We start from the raw sequence: 13,113 nt of genomic DNA on the forward strand, positions 1-13,113 counted from the left end.
ATATTAGATAAACAAGCCACATGAGTTGGTGGATTTAGCAGTCAGCAGAGACCATGGATGATAAAAGCACCAACTGTCGGGTTTGTGGGCAAACCATAGACTGTAGAAAATAATGGACGTCTTATGCTCACTCCTCCCCGTTTACCAGAATGACCACGGCCGTGGGGCAATTCATGGCGGATTTACAGGCTCCCCCTCCCCAGCTCTGACGAAGCATGTTCCTAAAAAGGACATACGGGCGGGATTTTCACCGTAGACTCGGCCCTTGCGTGACGTGTAGCTCGCGCTGCTCCAATGCTAACAGTCCGAGCCTCATTAAGTACGAGATTTCAAAAAATCATATTACGAAAACCAGCCTGGTTTCATATAGTGTTATTAACCCAGCGTGATCTCAGGAGGAAGATCTAGCCTAGTCTAGCGTTTAAGGCTGCAACTAACGATTATTTTTCTATCGATTAATCTATCGATTATTTTTTCGATTAATCGATTAATCTATCGATTATTTTTTCGATTAATCTATCGATTATTTTTTATGTTACCGATTATTTTTTCATTTAAAATGAAGAAAAAAACATTGATGTGTCCAAATGGCATGGCTTTTATATATTTATTTACTACTAGTCTATTTTCCCCACTTTTTAAAATAGTAAATGGCAAATGGGCCCATTCTCTCACTTCTGGCCCTGACCCACAGTTTGGGAACCGCTGATTTAAAACTAACTGAAACCTGCACCTGACGGTTATTTCTGTCTGACCACTGAGAATTAGCCTGTGAGTCGCCCAATTCGTTATAGACTGTGCACATTCAGAGAACCAGAGTTACTGTGCTCGTGAGAACCATGTGGATTCAACTCCTCTTTAAGACAAAAAGGCCACGGACACGGCTTTACTCTCGTCTATCCATCAAACTACTGTCCTGATTCTCCGCCAGACACGACAACAAGAGAGTTTAAATGAGTGTGTGGCCGATGCCCCGAGTCCGCGCAGAGAAAACATGAGAACAGCGCCCGGGACACGGGGACGTGATGCAGCCGCGCATGAGGGTAGCATGAGGCGAAGCGAGAACCGGGAGACAGACGGCCGAGCGGGGCACGAGCGGAGAAGTAGCCTACTCGCGTGTTGGGAGAGACGGGGAAGGCGGTCGGTCTCTCCTGCTCATTCACTTCAGCAGACTGCTCCGTTTTGGTTTTATATGCGGCAAAGTAGGCGGAGAGTGCGTGCGCGCTGTCAGAGCCTGTCCCGTAACAACGCGTTGATTAATCAGTGAAACAACACCGTAGTTTGACTGAGATACGGGGCCCTTGCTGCCGCGGGTGTTTTTGTTTCACATGTTCGTTCATAGCCGTTGTGCTGTAGCCTGGCTAACGCCAGACTAAAATCACAAGTGATATTGCAGTTCGAAATGATTGGAGCGCACACAGCAGTCTGGCGTTAGCCAGGTTAGTTGTGCTGCTGTGATATGACATTTCCGCTCGACACAGTGTGCAAACAACAACATTATTAGGCCGTTTCTGGAAATACTCCCACACTTTTGACGACTTTTGCCGTGCTTTTCCCCCCTCGGTCGCAGCGTTTGCATTACGCGCAGCCACGATGGAAGTGAAATGTAAACAAGCGACGCGTCGACGCACAAAAACGGCGTCGACGTATTTACGTAATCGACGACGTCGACGACGTCGACGCGTCGTTGCAGCCTTACTAGCGTTGAAACAATTGAAACCAGGCTTTAAAGTAGTTTTTAACGTGTCTAAAGTCCAATGCTTTTCAATGGGGGCCTAGCGGCGATATGGAGGTACTGCAGCAACGGCGGAGCAATGGCGGCCCCCACGTTTGTGGTCAAAAAGCAGGGCAGCCAGCGGCCATTGGGGCAAACGCTTTGCCACTGAGCAATAATTGTGGGGTAAAAACAAACACATTTATGCTGTATAGACTTAGAGAGACTTATCCATGCATTTGTCTCCAGCAGGTCAGACTACAGTAACGGCTGCTCACTGGCCTCTCTAAACGAGCTGTCAGACAGCTACAGTACATCCAGAACGCTGCTGCTCGAGTCTTGACAAGAACCATGAAATACGAACATATTAGTCCAGTGCTCCGGTCTCTGCACTGGCTTCCTGTCACTCAGAGAATAGAATTTAAAAAATATGTATACAAGTCTATCCATGATTTAGCACCTGAGTACATCTCTGACATGTTAGAGCCAAATGAACCATCTCGGGCCCTGAGAACTTCAGGGAGGGGTTTCCTGGTGGTTCCAAGAGTCAATAATAAACACAGTGAGGCTGCGTTTCAGTTTTATCCAAATAAAATCTGGAACAGTCGTCATGAGGATGTGAGACAGGCCTCAACTCTGACAATGTTCACATCCAGGCTGAAAACAGTTCTTTTTACCCGTGCATATGACAACTGAAAGTATTTGATCTGCACTCTTGCCTTTTACTATGATTTATATTTTTTTTATGTTGATGTCTTGCTTTCTTGTAATGTTGTCGAATTGTCATGTATGAATTGTGCTCTACAAATAAACTTGCCCGGCCTATATCTTTTTTTTGTATATTGCAGTGACCAGAATTTGGCAGCCCCCAAAATGCACTGCTATTAATCCAAGTTTCCCCACACACTAAAGACATCGGACATGTTAAGTATCGCTAACTATCAAAAGCAGGCCATGTGTATAAATGAGCGGGCAGACCAAAGCCCGCCGTTTCCCTGGACCTATGGATCGATGAGCCAGACCTAACACCTCGAGGAAAAACAAAGACAAAGAATCAATGGTGTTCGACTTCAGTTTGTACGAGCATTAGGGCAATCATTTTCACGTTGCTTCAGGAGACACCAGTTAGCCACCTACGTTTGGGAGATGGCGAAAACATCAGAAAGATTTGCGGCTTAGATTACAAAGTTTGGGTGTAGATGTTGCCAAGTAACATAAAACAAATGCAAAACTCAACATAGACTGTGGGGTTGTTTCAATAAGCTCCTGCTATGTCAACAGATCAAGCACTGCATTCATTTTTCACCAAGATCTTGTATCAATGATGGGAGAGTGTGCTCCACTACGCAGAGCCTTTCCCAGCACATCCCAAAGATTCCCAATGGGGGTAAGATCTCCGTGGTGGCCAATCCATATGTAATAGAAAATTATGCGCTCCCTGAACCTCTCTTTTCACATTGTGAGTCCTGTTTTTTCTCATTTCAGGCGAGAGACTTAGATTACAGACTCCGCTAAACATCGCCTCTATATTATCGGGCGAGAAACACGGCCAAGACGAGTCAATACAAAGTAAAGATAACGGATTACAGACAGTAGCGGAACAAATTGCCCCTGCATCCAAATGAGTGATGGAAACAGAGGTTCTGCGCTGTTTTCCACCTGTGCATCTGTGGGACTGGCACTCCGATTGTTATCTTGATAAATGGCCTTTTCCAAGCAACCATTACGGAATCACTGTCTGCAGGAAGGGGGCTGTCAGCAGAGAAACTCACTCGCTTTGGGGATGTCCAAGTCAGCAGCGCGCTCAGAGTCAAACAAGGACACGAGCAACATGTGCCACTATTAAAGTAAAGGTAAGCATGGCTAAAGTGCATGGCATTTATGGGCTTTCCATTGAAACTTTCGGCTTGTCATTCTAACCTCTTTGTGTTTGTTTTAATCACACTGTCCTATATTTATGCCCATAATATAAGTAGGGGGTTTCTATCTCAGGTAAAATGTTTACTTTTGTAAAAACAAAAAACAAAAAAAAACAACAACAACATATATATCATCTCGTGAGCCACAGGAGTTGGCACCTGGCTCCTTATTTTTAGCTATACAGTTGTTATAATTATAATAATGCCCCTCCTGGAACCCCCACCTTAACGTAGGGGAGGGATTTGAGCACCTGAATGATCTTGGGAACTCTGTTGTCGGGGGCTTCGTGCCCCTGGTAGGGTCTCCCATGGCAAACAGGTCCTAGGTGACGGGTCAGACAAAGAGCAGTTCAGAAGCCAATTATGAGAGACCAACAGGCCCGGTTAGGACCATGAGGCCGTCCTTCTGTGGTCTCACCACCTGCAGGAGGAGCCATAGGGGCTGGTGCAATGTGATTTGGGCAGCGCCAATCTCCGCTCCAAAACAAATTTTAAATGTAATTCGTGGCTACACAACAGCTCTGGATGTTCTGCTCTAAGTGCCGACCCAGCACATCTACTTCCTTGATAGCAGCAGCATGTACTGTAACAAACTAAACAACCATGGAGCTCGAGCTAACCAGCTACGCTTTACGACAAAAGCATAATGAAGCATCATAATTTTTTTAAGCTAATGATCGGAAGGACATAGATAGAGGTAAAGTTCCACAGCACTTTGACTCTTTTCCCATAGACGTAACATGGTTGGCACAGCAGTTTAAAATTGTTTGCCTCTATCTATGTCACTTCCTGTCAGTGTCCGATAAGGAAGTGAAACTATACACATCAAACATCATGGCTATATTTTTTCACAAAACCTTAAATATCATTGTGTTTTAGCAAAAGTTGTCTAATGTGTCATATGCACTTAGGGAAAATTGGTTATATGCACGTTCCACACCCATGTACAGCAGAGCGGACCATACCCAAAATAAATTACACTAATGTACATTCTACTGCTATCTTCCATCGCTGAATAAACATTTAGGTGAAGACAATTCAACAGGATTCATGTTTTGATGTGTTTACAACATACACTGAGGTACAAAAATACATTTACTGTACAACAACAAAAACTAATGTCCCCCAGCAAAACACATTAGTCGCCAAAAAGTACACCAATTTCTTCAACCTCCAAGAGACCAAAACTTTGTTACCGATTTGTTATGAAAAGACTCCACCATTGCTACATTTTTGCTTTTTTAGAATAAAGCTTTTTTTTTTTTACACTAAATGCTTGTCTTTCCAGGTGTTCACATTAATTATATTGCACTGCAGTGCTACATCATCTAAACAAATACAATCCAATTATACAGCAATTTGTCTGTTTTTCAAAAAGTTCTAAACAAAGCGCTCATGCTGCTAAAAGCACCCAGGGACAGTGTTTCTGGGTACTTTGTTAGAGCTCGAATTACTGCAGCCCAGTTGAACCACCACCGCATAATTACATTTTCCATCTGGCTGCTGATCATCAATGTGACTTGGACATAAAATATAAATAAATAGGCTACATTCAGACTTAAAGGATCTGTATCATGCTATTTTAGCCATTCCAAAGTAAAGTATAGGCATTTATATGATATACTGTACCTCTACCACTATGGAGGACTCATTTTTTCTGGAGGTATTTTTCAAACCCGGAAGACAAGGCGCTTGGATTCAGTTAACTCCGCCCCTCTCCCCGAGTTGATGAAGCCGATACAACTTTTGCAGCAGTAGAAATATAAATATCACAGCAAAAAGTGAAGTTACTTTACAATGCAGTTACAAGGAGATGACATTTGCAACACAGCTTTGTAAATGGCTAACACACACGCTAACACGCTAACACGCTAACACGCGTTTTGACTCACCACCGCTTTGGTCCATCATGGTTGGTTATAAAAGTTAATCCACCTTGGTTCTGGCGAAGGTTCACCAAACATCCATCAAGAGACAGTCACAGAAAAACCCTATTCTGGCTGATAGTCGCTGAACCCCGGAAAGAAATTCCAAATTGTGATGAGTGGCCTCTTCTTTAGGAAGGTTGAATACATACCCAAATGCGCATTTTCTCCATCACATTAGTGTTAGGTAAGAAAAAAGAACAGGTGTCCAGAGTAGGTTAGAAAGAGCTCCTTCTTCACAGCTTTTGGTGCAAACATCTGTTCAGACGCTCAGGAGGTGCGTTTGTTTTCAGTACAGGGGCAGCGCAGACGCGTCGGGCACTTCCTTTTTCTTTTTTTTTCTTTTCTTTTCTTTCAGAAATAATGAAAAGCCTGTTTTACAAATTCAAATCAGGTCGTAAGGCATTACATTAGACGTCAGGCTCTTCCTGTTTGACACTATGATGTAAAAAACGTCAGAGTGTCACAGGTCAGCGGTTTTTTGATTGCTGTGAATTGCGTGAATGAAGCCAAAAAACACTCTGGGGGTGTTTTTGATAAGGAAATACCATTACAACATTGTTAAAAGCTCCAAAAAGTCGATGTTGCATGATATAGGCCCTTTAAGTTTTTAGCAAGACCCTTCACATTTCCTATAAAAGAGGGGGGTATTGTGCTTTTGTAGGTATTTGGTAACAATAAGCACAATTTGACTATCTTTCACTTTGCTGGTTAGAAAATACAATATGGATCTAAAATGGCTTACATAAATTCTCCCTTAGCATTACTTCCTGGTTCAACAAGCACACTACAGCAACAGTCAATGAAAAAATAAATCCAGCCATGTGTTGCTGTGTAGTGAAGCTTTGGCGGATGTTTATGCCTTTATCCGACAGAAGGATTCGCCTTGTACGAAGCCGAAAGAGCCAAGGCACTGTAGACTTTCATAATTTAAAATCATGAGGAGTAAGAGGTTGTTGCTTTCTTTTACAAACACAAAGGATTAAAGACACAAAAATCAGATACAAGTCAAAATTTGGATTCGGCGTCGCTTTGTCCTGTAACCTGACAATATCTTTCGACGTGCACACTTTGCACACTGCAGTCATGTTCAAAAGTGGAAGCTCACCAAAGAGCTATTAAAATCCCCAAACTGTTCTCCTCTCTTCACCAATTCAGCGGACATAAAAGCAGACCGCATTGGGGCCGAAGGGAAGAGACAAGAAAAAGAGAAGAAAAAAAAGTGTAGTTGTTGAAATCTGCAGAGGATAGGGGAAGACAGTTAAACTTCGGTTAAGAGAACAAGAGCGAGCTAACCAGCGCGAGCCTTTGATTCCCTCCATGAAACGTTCCTTTTTAAGAATGCCCATGAAATTAGCTCCATCGCTTCAATCCCCCTCCAAAAAAAAGTTTGAAGAAGCTGCCGCCGCACCTCCAGCTCTTAAAGAGCCTCGGCGGGACATCAAAAAGCACCTCGTCTTTTCGCGCTAGCCTTCTTAGCTTTCTTTTCTTGTCACACACTTTTCGCTTTGGTCTAACCTGCCAGTGCTATTGACACGCCGCACAATAGTTTGACATAGTTGAGTTCAGAGTGCGCTCTCTCTCCATTGTACCGGCCAAGTGTGCGTCCGTCGGATGCGTGGCGTTCGCTTTGTTTTCATTGCACTATCAACCTCCGACAGGGAACGGGGAGCGGGGCCTTTATTAAATATTTGTACAGAGCGAGGTACGTGGAAAACATAAAGCAAACGTGTGGAAGGTCAGTCAACTGCACGCTTTTACAAACTGTGTAGCCCATGGGCCAAAAAGAAAAAGACAAAGTTTACCTTACAGGGTAATTTTTTTTTGTTCTTTTTAGATAAATGCGACACTATTAGATCAGACAAAACCTTGAACCTTGGTGTTTGCTTGTTTGGGGGCAGTCCCTTAGCTTTAAATGTCTTAGTGGGGGACACAAGGGGCTATCTTCAAGTTTGATGAAGGTCAGAGAGACCGAAACGCTACTGCAATAAAAGCCAAGTAAAAGAGTGAGACAAGTGAGACGAGTTAAGTAATCTATTCTTCTACGCACCTGTCGCCTTCTCGGGTGTGCAGAGCTTCTACTCATCCTCGTTTTCTTCTTACAATCTTTGTTTTATTGTTAGAGTAAAAGAACAGTCGAAACCCTTTTGTTTACATCAGTAATCAACAGCAAAAGTTTCAAAAAGATTCCTCTAATTGTAATTATTTCTTCCTATTCCCCTGCAGTGTTTTGCCTGAAGTTACAAATCAAAATAGTACATGTTATGAGCCCAAAAGTGTTGACTTATTCCTTTGGCACACCTCAACGACGCAACCATGTCTAACTAGGTACAAAACTTTGTCCTGAAGTTCTACTGAAGCAGAACTAAGTGTCCGCAGACAGCAGAGAAGGACAGTCCATGCTGCTTTGTGAGGAACCAAAATGGAGAGCAACACAGAGGCGTGAAAAAGCGGAACAAGAACCTAAAGAGAGGCAGCGAAAAGTATCACCTGAGGAAGCTCCTACACAAAGAAGTATAGAGGTATAGAGGGAAGGACAAAAAGTAGGAGAAAAGGTAATGTACAGAGGAGAGGAGGCGTGACCTCCTGAAGTAGCAGCGCAGTAGAAATAGCTGCCCCACTTGTAGACACACTTTCTGTTGCTATCCGAGTGTCCTGGATGCAGTGGGGTAGCTAACCTACATAGACTGCAGCATCAGTGACAGCACATGAGAACTCAGTGGCCAAGCCTTTATCTCCTCCCTCTCCTAACACTCAAGCACACACAAGTACAAGAAGGGGGCCCGAATCAGGCCGCACATGCTGCAAGCCACTGCTGAGCTAAGTCACCTGTGCGGCTAGCATCGCTCGCTAGCGGGCAGCCAGCTGCTCCTCTAATTAAGAGCCCATCCACTCAGGGCAGCAGCATATGGAGCGCTCTATAGCTACACTATGGTCTTATATTAGACAGTCGTACCATACGGTGTGAACACGGGCCAGATCCTCTCAACTTACACTTATTGCACAAACAAAAGCAGGCAGGGTTACAGATATCTTGTCCTTCTACTGACAATGACAAGTTTATCTAGGACAGTTTTATCCCAGTGGCAAGTGATACAGGCGGGCCTTGTTTCAAATTCACACATTGTTCACAAAAGTGGTTCTGAAATATTTTAGCGCGGTTCAGACAGTGACTCGTATCAGAGCTGTAGCATTTTCAGAAGTCTGTATTTTTCTGTCATTCTGTGGCTGCTGGGACCACTCTCCGTTTGTCTGTCATAATGCTGAGGATGAGAGTCTACGAGGAATTTGTAAACTTTGAAAAGGCAGCTTGGTTTTAGACTTACCACATTCATTGTATCTTCAATTCTGTATTTGATTACCACTCTTTTGTTTCGAAGTATTGATCTTCTTTTACGTGTTTTAGCTTTACATGTTTCAGTCTCCGAGTAGTGTTCTATCAATAGTTTCTTTTTAGAGAATGTCTGTGTAATTTACCTGTACCTTTGTTATAAAAAAGCTTTACATTTAACATCTAAAAGGCCATTTAACATCCTGGCCTTTTAGTGTTTCCTCCCTAAAAAGTAGAAGAAATGTAATTCCACGGTTAAATTGAATATGAAGGCATTCCATCGCAACACTAAAAGATGAAATGTTATCTTGTTCACACACTGGGGTGGAAACCAGGGCAATTATCTTCAGGAAATAAGACCACATTAACTTAATTGTAATTATTCCGGAAGTCAGGGAATAAACTGCACTCAGAATAGTAATGAAAAAATGTGAAACCATTACATGTGTGTTCATCATTATTCATGGGAGACCTCTCTAAAAGCTGCCATCATCACACATGGAGTAAACACTGGTGCTGTCGGTTCACGCTTTGTGCTGTAGCGCTTTCAAACATTATTCCGGCATCAGTATGAATCATAGGTCCTCTAATATGTTTTATACTTTGGATTAGCCTGGACAGCACGCCAGAGCTCATAGTAGCCAATGATTTTCACCGGTCGATTTAACTAGATTGGTTTAAATGCCTCAGTTTGATCATAATAATCCAAATGAGTTGGTCTTGACTGGTTAAGATGTAGTTGGGCATTTGACCTGGATTATTTTACTAGTTCTGAGATGTTTCTGACTCGTTTCAATACATTCTGTCGTTATTTCAGGTAATTCTTTGACAGTGGGTTAAGAAAATTGGTCAGTTTGGCAGTTTTACTTTCTTATTTAAAAGCAAGTAAGTAAGTAATAAAGTAAACCTGGTCAGAAGAGGAAAAAAGTTTAAGTGAGTGAAAACCGCTCAAGACAGGATACATTTCCTCAATTCAAGTCATTAAAGGGACTATATGGAGTTTAAAAATGTTAAACCTATGTATTTTGCTCCTAGTGTCCTAGTGGCAGGATGAGCTCAGACCTGTTCACCACAACTGCCTCTAAAATCCTGCACTATCACTCATGCACGAACTTAATATAGAAGGTGCAGTTGGCTAACTGCGTCTAGCCCAGGGGTCGGCAACCCGCGGCTCTTTCATCCTTATACTGCGGCTCTGAGTGTCTTGGGAAAATAAATTACTAAAAAAAAAAAACTAAGTATTTAATTGAAGTGTATTTTATTTGTGTTAGTTCTTTAACATTTTTGTTCTAAATTGGAAGATTATTGTGATCTTGACATGTTAGAATAAATATATTTTATTGTTTTTCGTCGCTCAAAATAAACGTCATCTCGCGAAAGCCGGTATACCCGCCAAAACGCCGGCTTTTCCTCCTCCTGCGGTCGTTCCTCCTGATGTTTGGGAGCCAGTCCCTGCCACCCCTATTGCCCCCCCGCTGGAGAACCCCACTGTTATATATTTGTCCCGATTTTCCCCGCGTTTGTGGGGAAAAAAGGGACAGTAAGAAGTGCGCCTTTCCCGCTGTCCCTGAATGCATCTCCCACGCTGCCTCGCACCAAAACAACAGCGCATGGTTACAGCAGCTACACCATGGAGAAGTTAAGGCTTATTTACAACCTTAGACACATAAAGCAAGCGGCGGTGGGCGCGGGGCAGGTGGAGACAGGCGTCTGTGTTTGTGGATTATAAAGTTTTTCCAACTGGAGCTGATGACTGACCAGACGAGTGAGAATCATGGATAAAGAGGTTTAAGAGCAGCAAGTTCTACGACGGATCCCAGAAGATCGAGTGCACAGTGAGTGTAGTGTTTTTATGTTTATTCTGTGGAGTGGTGTAAAGTCAGCCCTTAATGTGCGGCTACTGCACGGACTTATCTGACATGAAGCGCGTGCGTTTGTTGATGTGTCTTGATAGATTCAGTCTGCGTTTGCCCGTGTTACACATTGACAGGAGTGGGGTTGAACTGGTGTGACTGTCCCATAGACTGAAAAACTATTGCTATTCTTCAGTATATGGACAGGCCTGAGCTCTGTCACGCAAAACGACCAAAGATGTTTGTTTTGGCTTCTCCTAGCACTTTCCTATGGCTCCAAATGGGGGTGAAGTTGGAAGCTACCACGCTCTTCCACGGGCACGCACACAGACCAGACAGGTACGCATCAACTCGTCTAAGCTCAGGTAAGAACATATCTGTTGGTGTTATTTGTAGTATAAATTTCACGACTTCCAGAGTCACTTTTCAGGCTCACTTTGACGGAAATGCTCGAAAATCAGCCTGCAAGTTGATCAAATTGGATGCACAATATTTTTCCAACAAATATTTGAGTTTAAAACATACTAAAGGAGGACAAACTCTTTTTTGTTCCATTACAAGAACAAAATCAGGTATAGAGCCTAGGAAGTCATTGTAAATAATGTGTGTGAAAAAATAATATGCAGGCCCTGTAGAAAAAAAAACACAATCTACCGCGTTGAAAAGGTGCATTTTAAAGTTTCCTGAGGAGTTGTAATACCTATTTTAGTTGATAAAAGTTTCCGCCACCTTCTCCCAAACTACCCATCAATCACTTTGAGTGTTGCACTTGCGTGAAATATAATGAAATGCCATCAAAAGTGGCACATGTAATGATAGTGTCTGCCCCTGTCATTGGTCCCCTGTGCACAGGCATGTGCCTCCACTTACAGACGCAGTCATTTGACATGTGTTGCTGCTGAAATTGCAGTGTGTTGAAATGAAATGTCACAGTTTTGTTTTTTTTTGTCACACCTTGATTTTTATTTTTTTATTTTTCAATAGCTACACTACAGTAAGTATGGACTATGTGGTGCATAAAGCGTGCATAAGCTTAGATTGCTACAAAATTGTCTTTCAATCCAACGGAACAATTTGTGGGCATGTTGCGCCTAATCTACCATTTGGAAACGCCTAAATTACAGCGTTAGAGTCCCAAATCTGATATAGAAATGAGAGAAAGCTGCGTGAGTAAAAAATGATTCTGCTGCTGATCCACTTTTGCACGTGCTACTTGTTTTGCACCTGAGCAAACGCTTGCTAAATGACTGCCTTGCCGGGGCCATCCGCATGTTTTCCCTCCATCTGTTTACCCCTCCCATAGAACAAAATGAATTCATACAACAGGCTCACCTAGCTGATAAAGAGTCCTTCTGTGCCAGGCTAACAAAACGCTTCATCATGACAAGCTCCCTTCATTTTTTTTTTTGTGGCGCCACAAAGAAAACAACTATTACAGTGGTTTGTTTTCCTAAACGTGTTCAACGCAATGACAAAGCTGAATAAAGTATTCCCAAAGACAAATGAAGAAGGATAGGCCAAACCCCTGTTCCCATTTCCGCTACAGGTACCATTTTTAGACAGTCATCCATTAACCGCGCAGCGCTCCCATACTGTCAAAGGCTGTGTGAAGCCGAGCAGGCCCTGTCAGGCATCCAGATACCCGACCGCACTCGGAGGGAAGACGAGAAAGAGTAGGCAGTTTATAATGCGAACGTCGGTACGGCATAACGTCTTTAAAACGATGAAGATGGATTCAAAGGCGTTGTGGAAAAAAAGATGCTGTTTGCTCAGATGGGAGTCAGCGAGAGGATGCTTTGTCCCACACGGGATATCAAAGCGAAGAGCGGATTCAGGCGGATTGGTTTCAGCCGTGCGTATTCCGCCGCTTGCATACAGAACATTTAGGTAAAAACAGAGCGTGTCGCGTAGGCCCGGCTTTGAGCTGGAGAGAGAGAGAGAGAGCCGGGTTTGTGTTTTCAGCGCGCGCACTCACCTCTGGACCCGCATGTTCGGTCTGCGTTGTTCGGTCAGTCATTTGGCAGTCTTTCATCTTCAGGGCAGCTTTGGCACTCTCCTGCATACAAAGCAAACACAAACACATCAGTCATGTCCAAATCCTGGAGAGAAAAAAAAACAGAAATATGAAATGCATTAAGACAACTAGCTTTCCAACAGAACCTGGCCAAACCTCGGCTCGAGAAGCTTACTTAAGAAACAAGAGTGTAACGAGAATGTTTTTAAAAGTTTTGCGGTGATGTGGAATGGCCATTGTTATTTATTTGATTTATCTTTGATCTTCTATTAGGATGTTTATGATACTGTTTGCTTATTTCAGGATTGCTGTGATTCCATTTGTTCCATTTCTGCTCTGTTGCACGTTTTGTCAATG

At 43.0% G+C, this 13,113-nt stretch overlaps 1 protein-coding gene across 2 annotated transcripts in view; it reads right to left on the bottom strand.

The window, feature by feature from the left end:
- The window catches only part of ccser1 (coiled-coil serine-rich protein 1), a 225,160-nt gene that overhangs the window by 93,573 nt on the left and 118,474 nt on the right, over positions 1-13,113 (bottom strand). For both annotated transcript variants that reach the window (XM_079552036.1, XM_079552037.1), the window contains exon 12: positions 12,718-12,798. In XM_079552036.1, the coding sequence (XP_079408162.1) occupies positions 12,718-12,798 (81 nt within the window). The remainder of the gene's footprint in view (positions 1-12,717; positions 12,799-13,113) is intronic.

Source organism: Gobius niger (genome assembly GCF_951799975.1).
Source record: "Gobius niger genome assembly, chromosome: 1".
Lineage (NCBI taxonomy): Eukaryota > Metazoa > Chordata > Actinopteri > Gobiiformes > Gobiidae > Gobius > Gobius niger.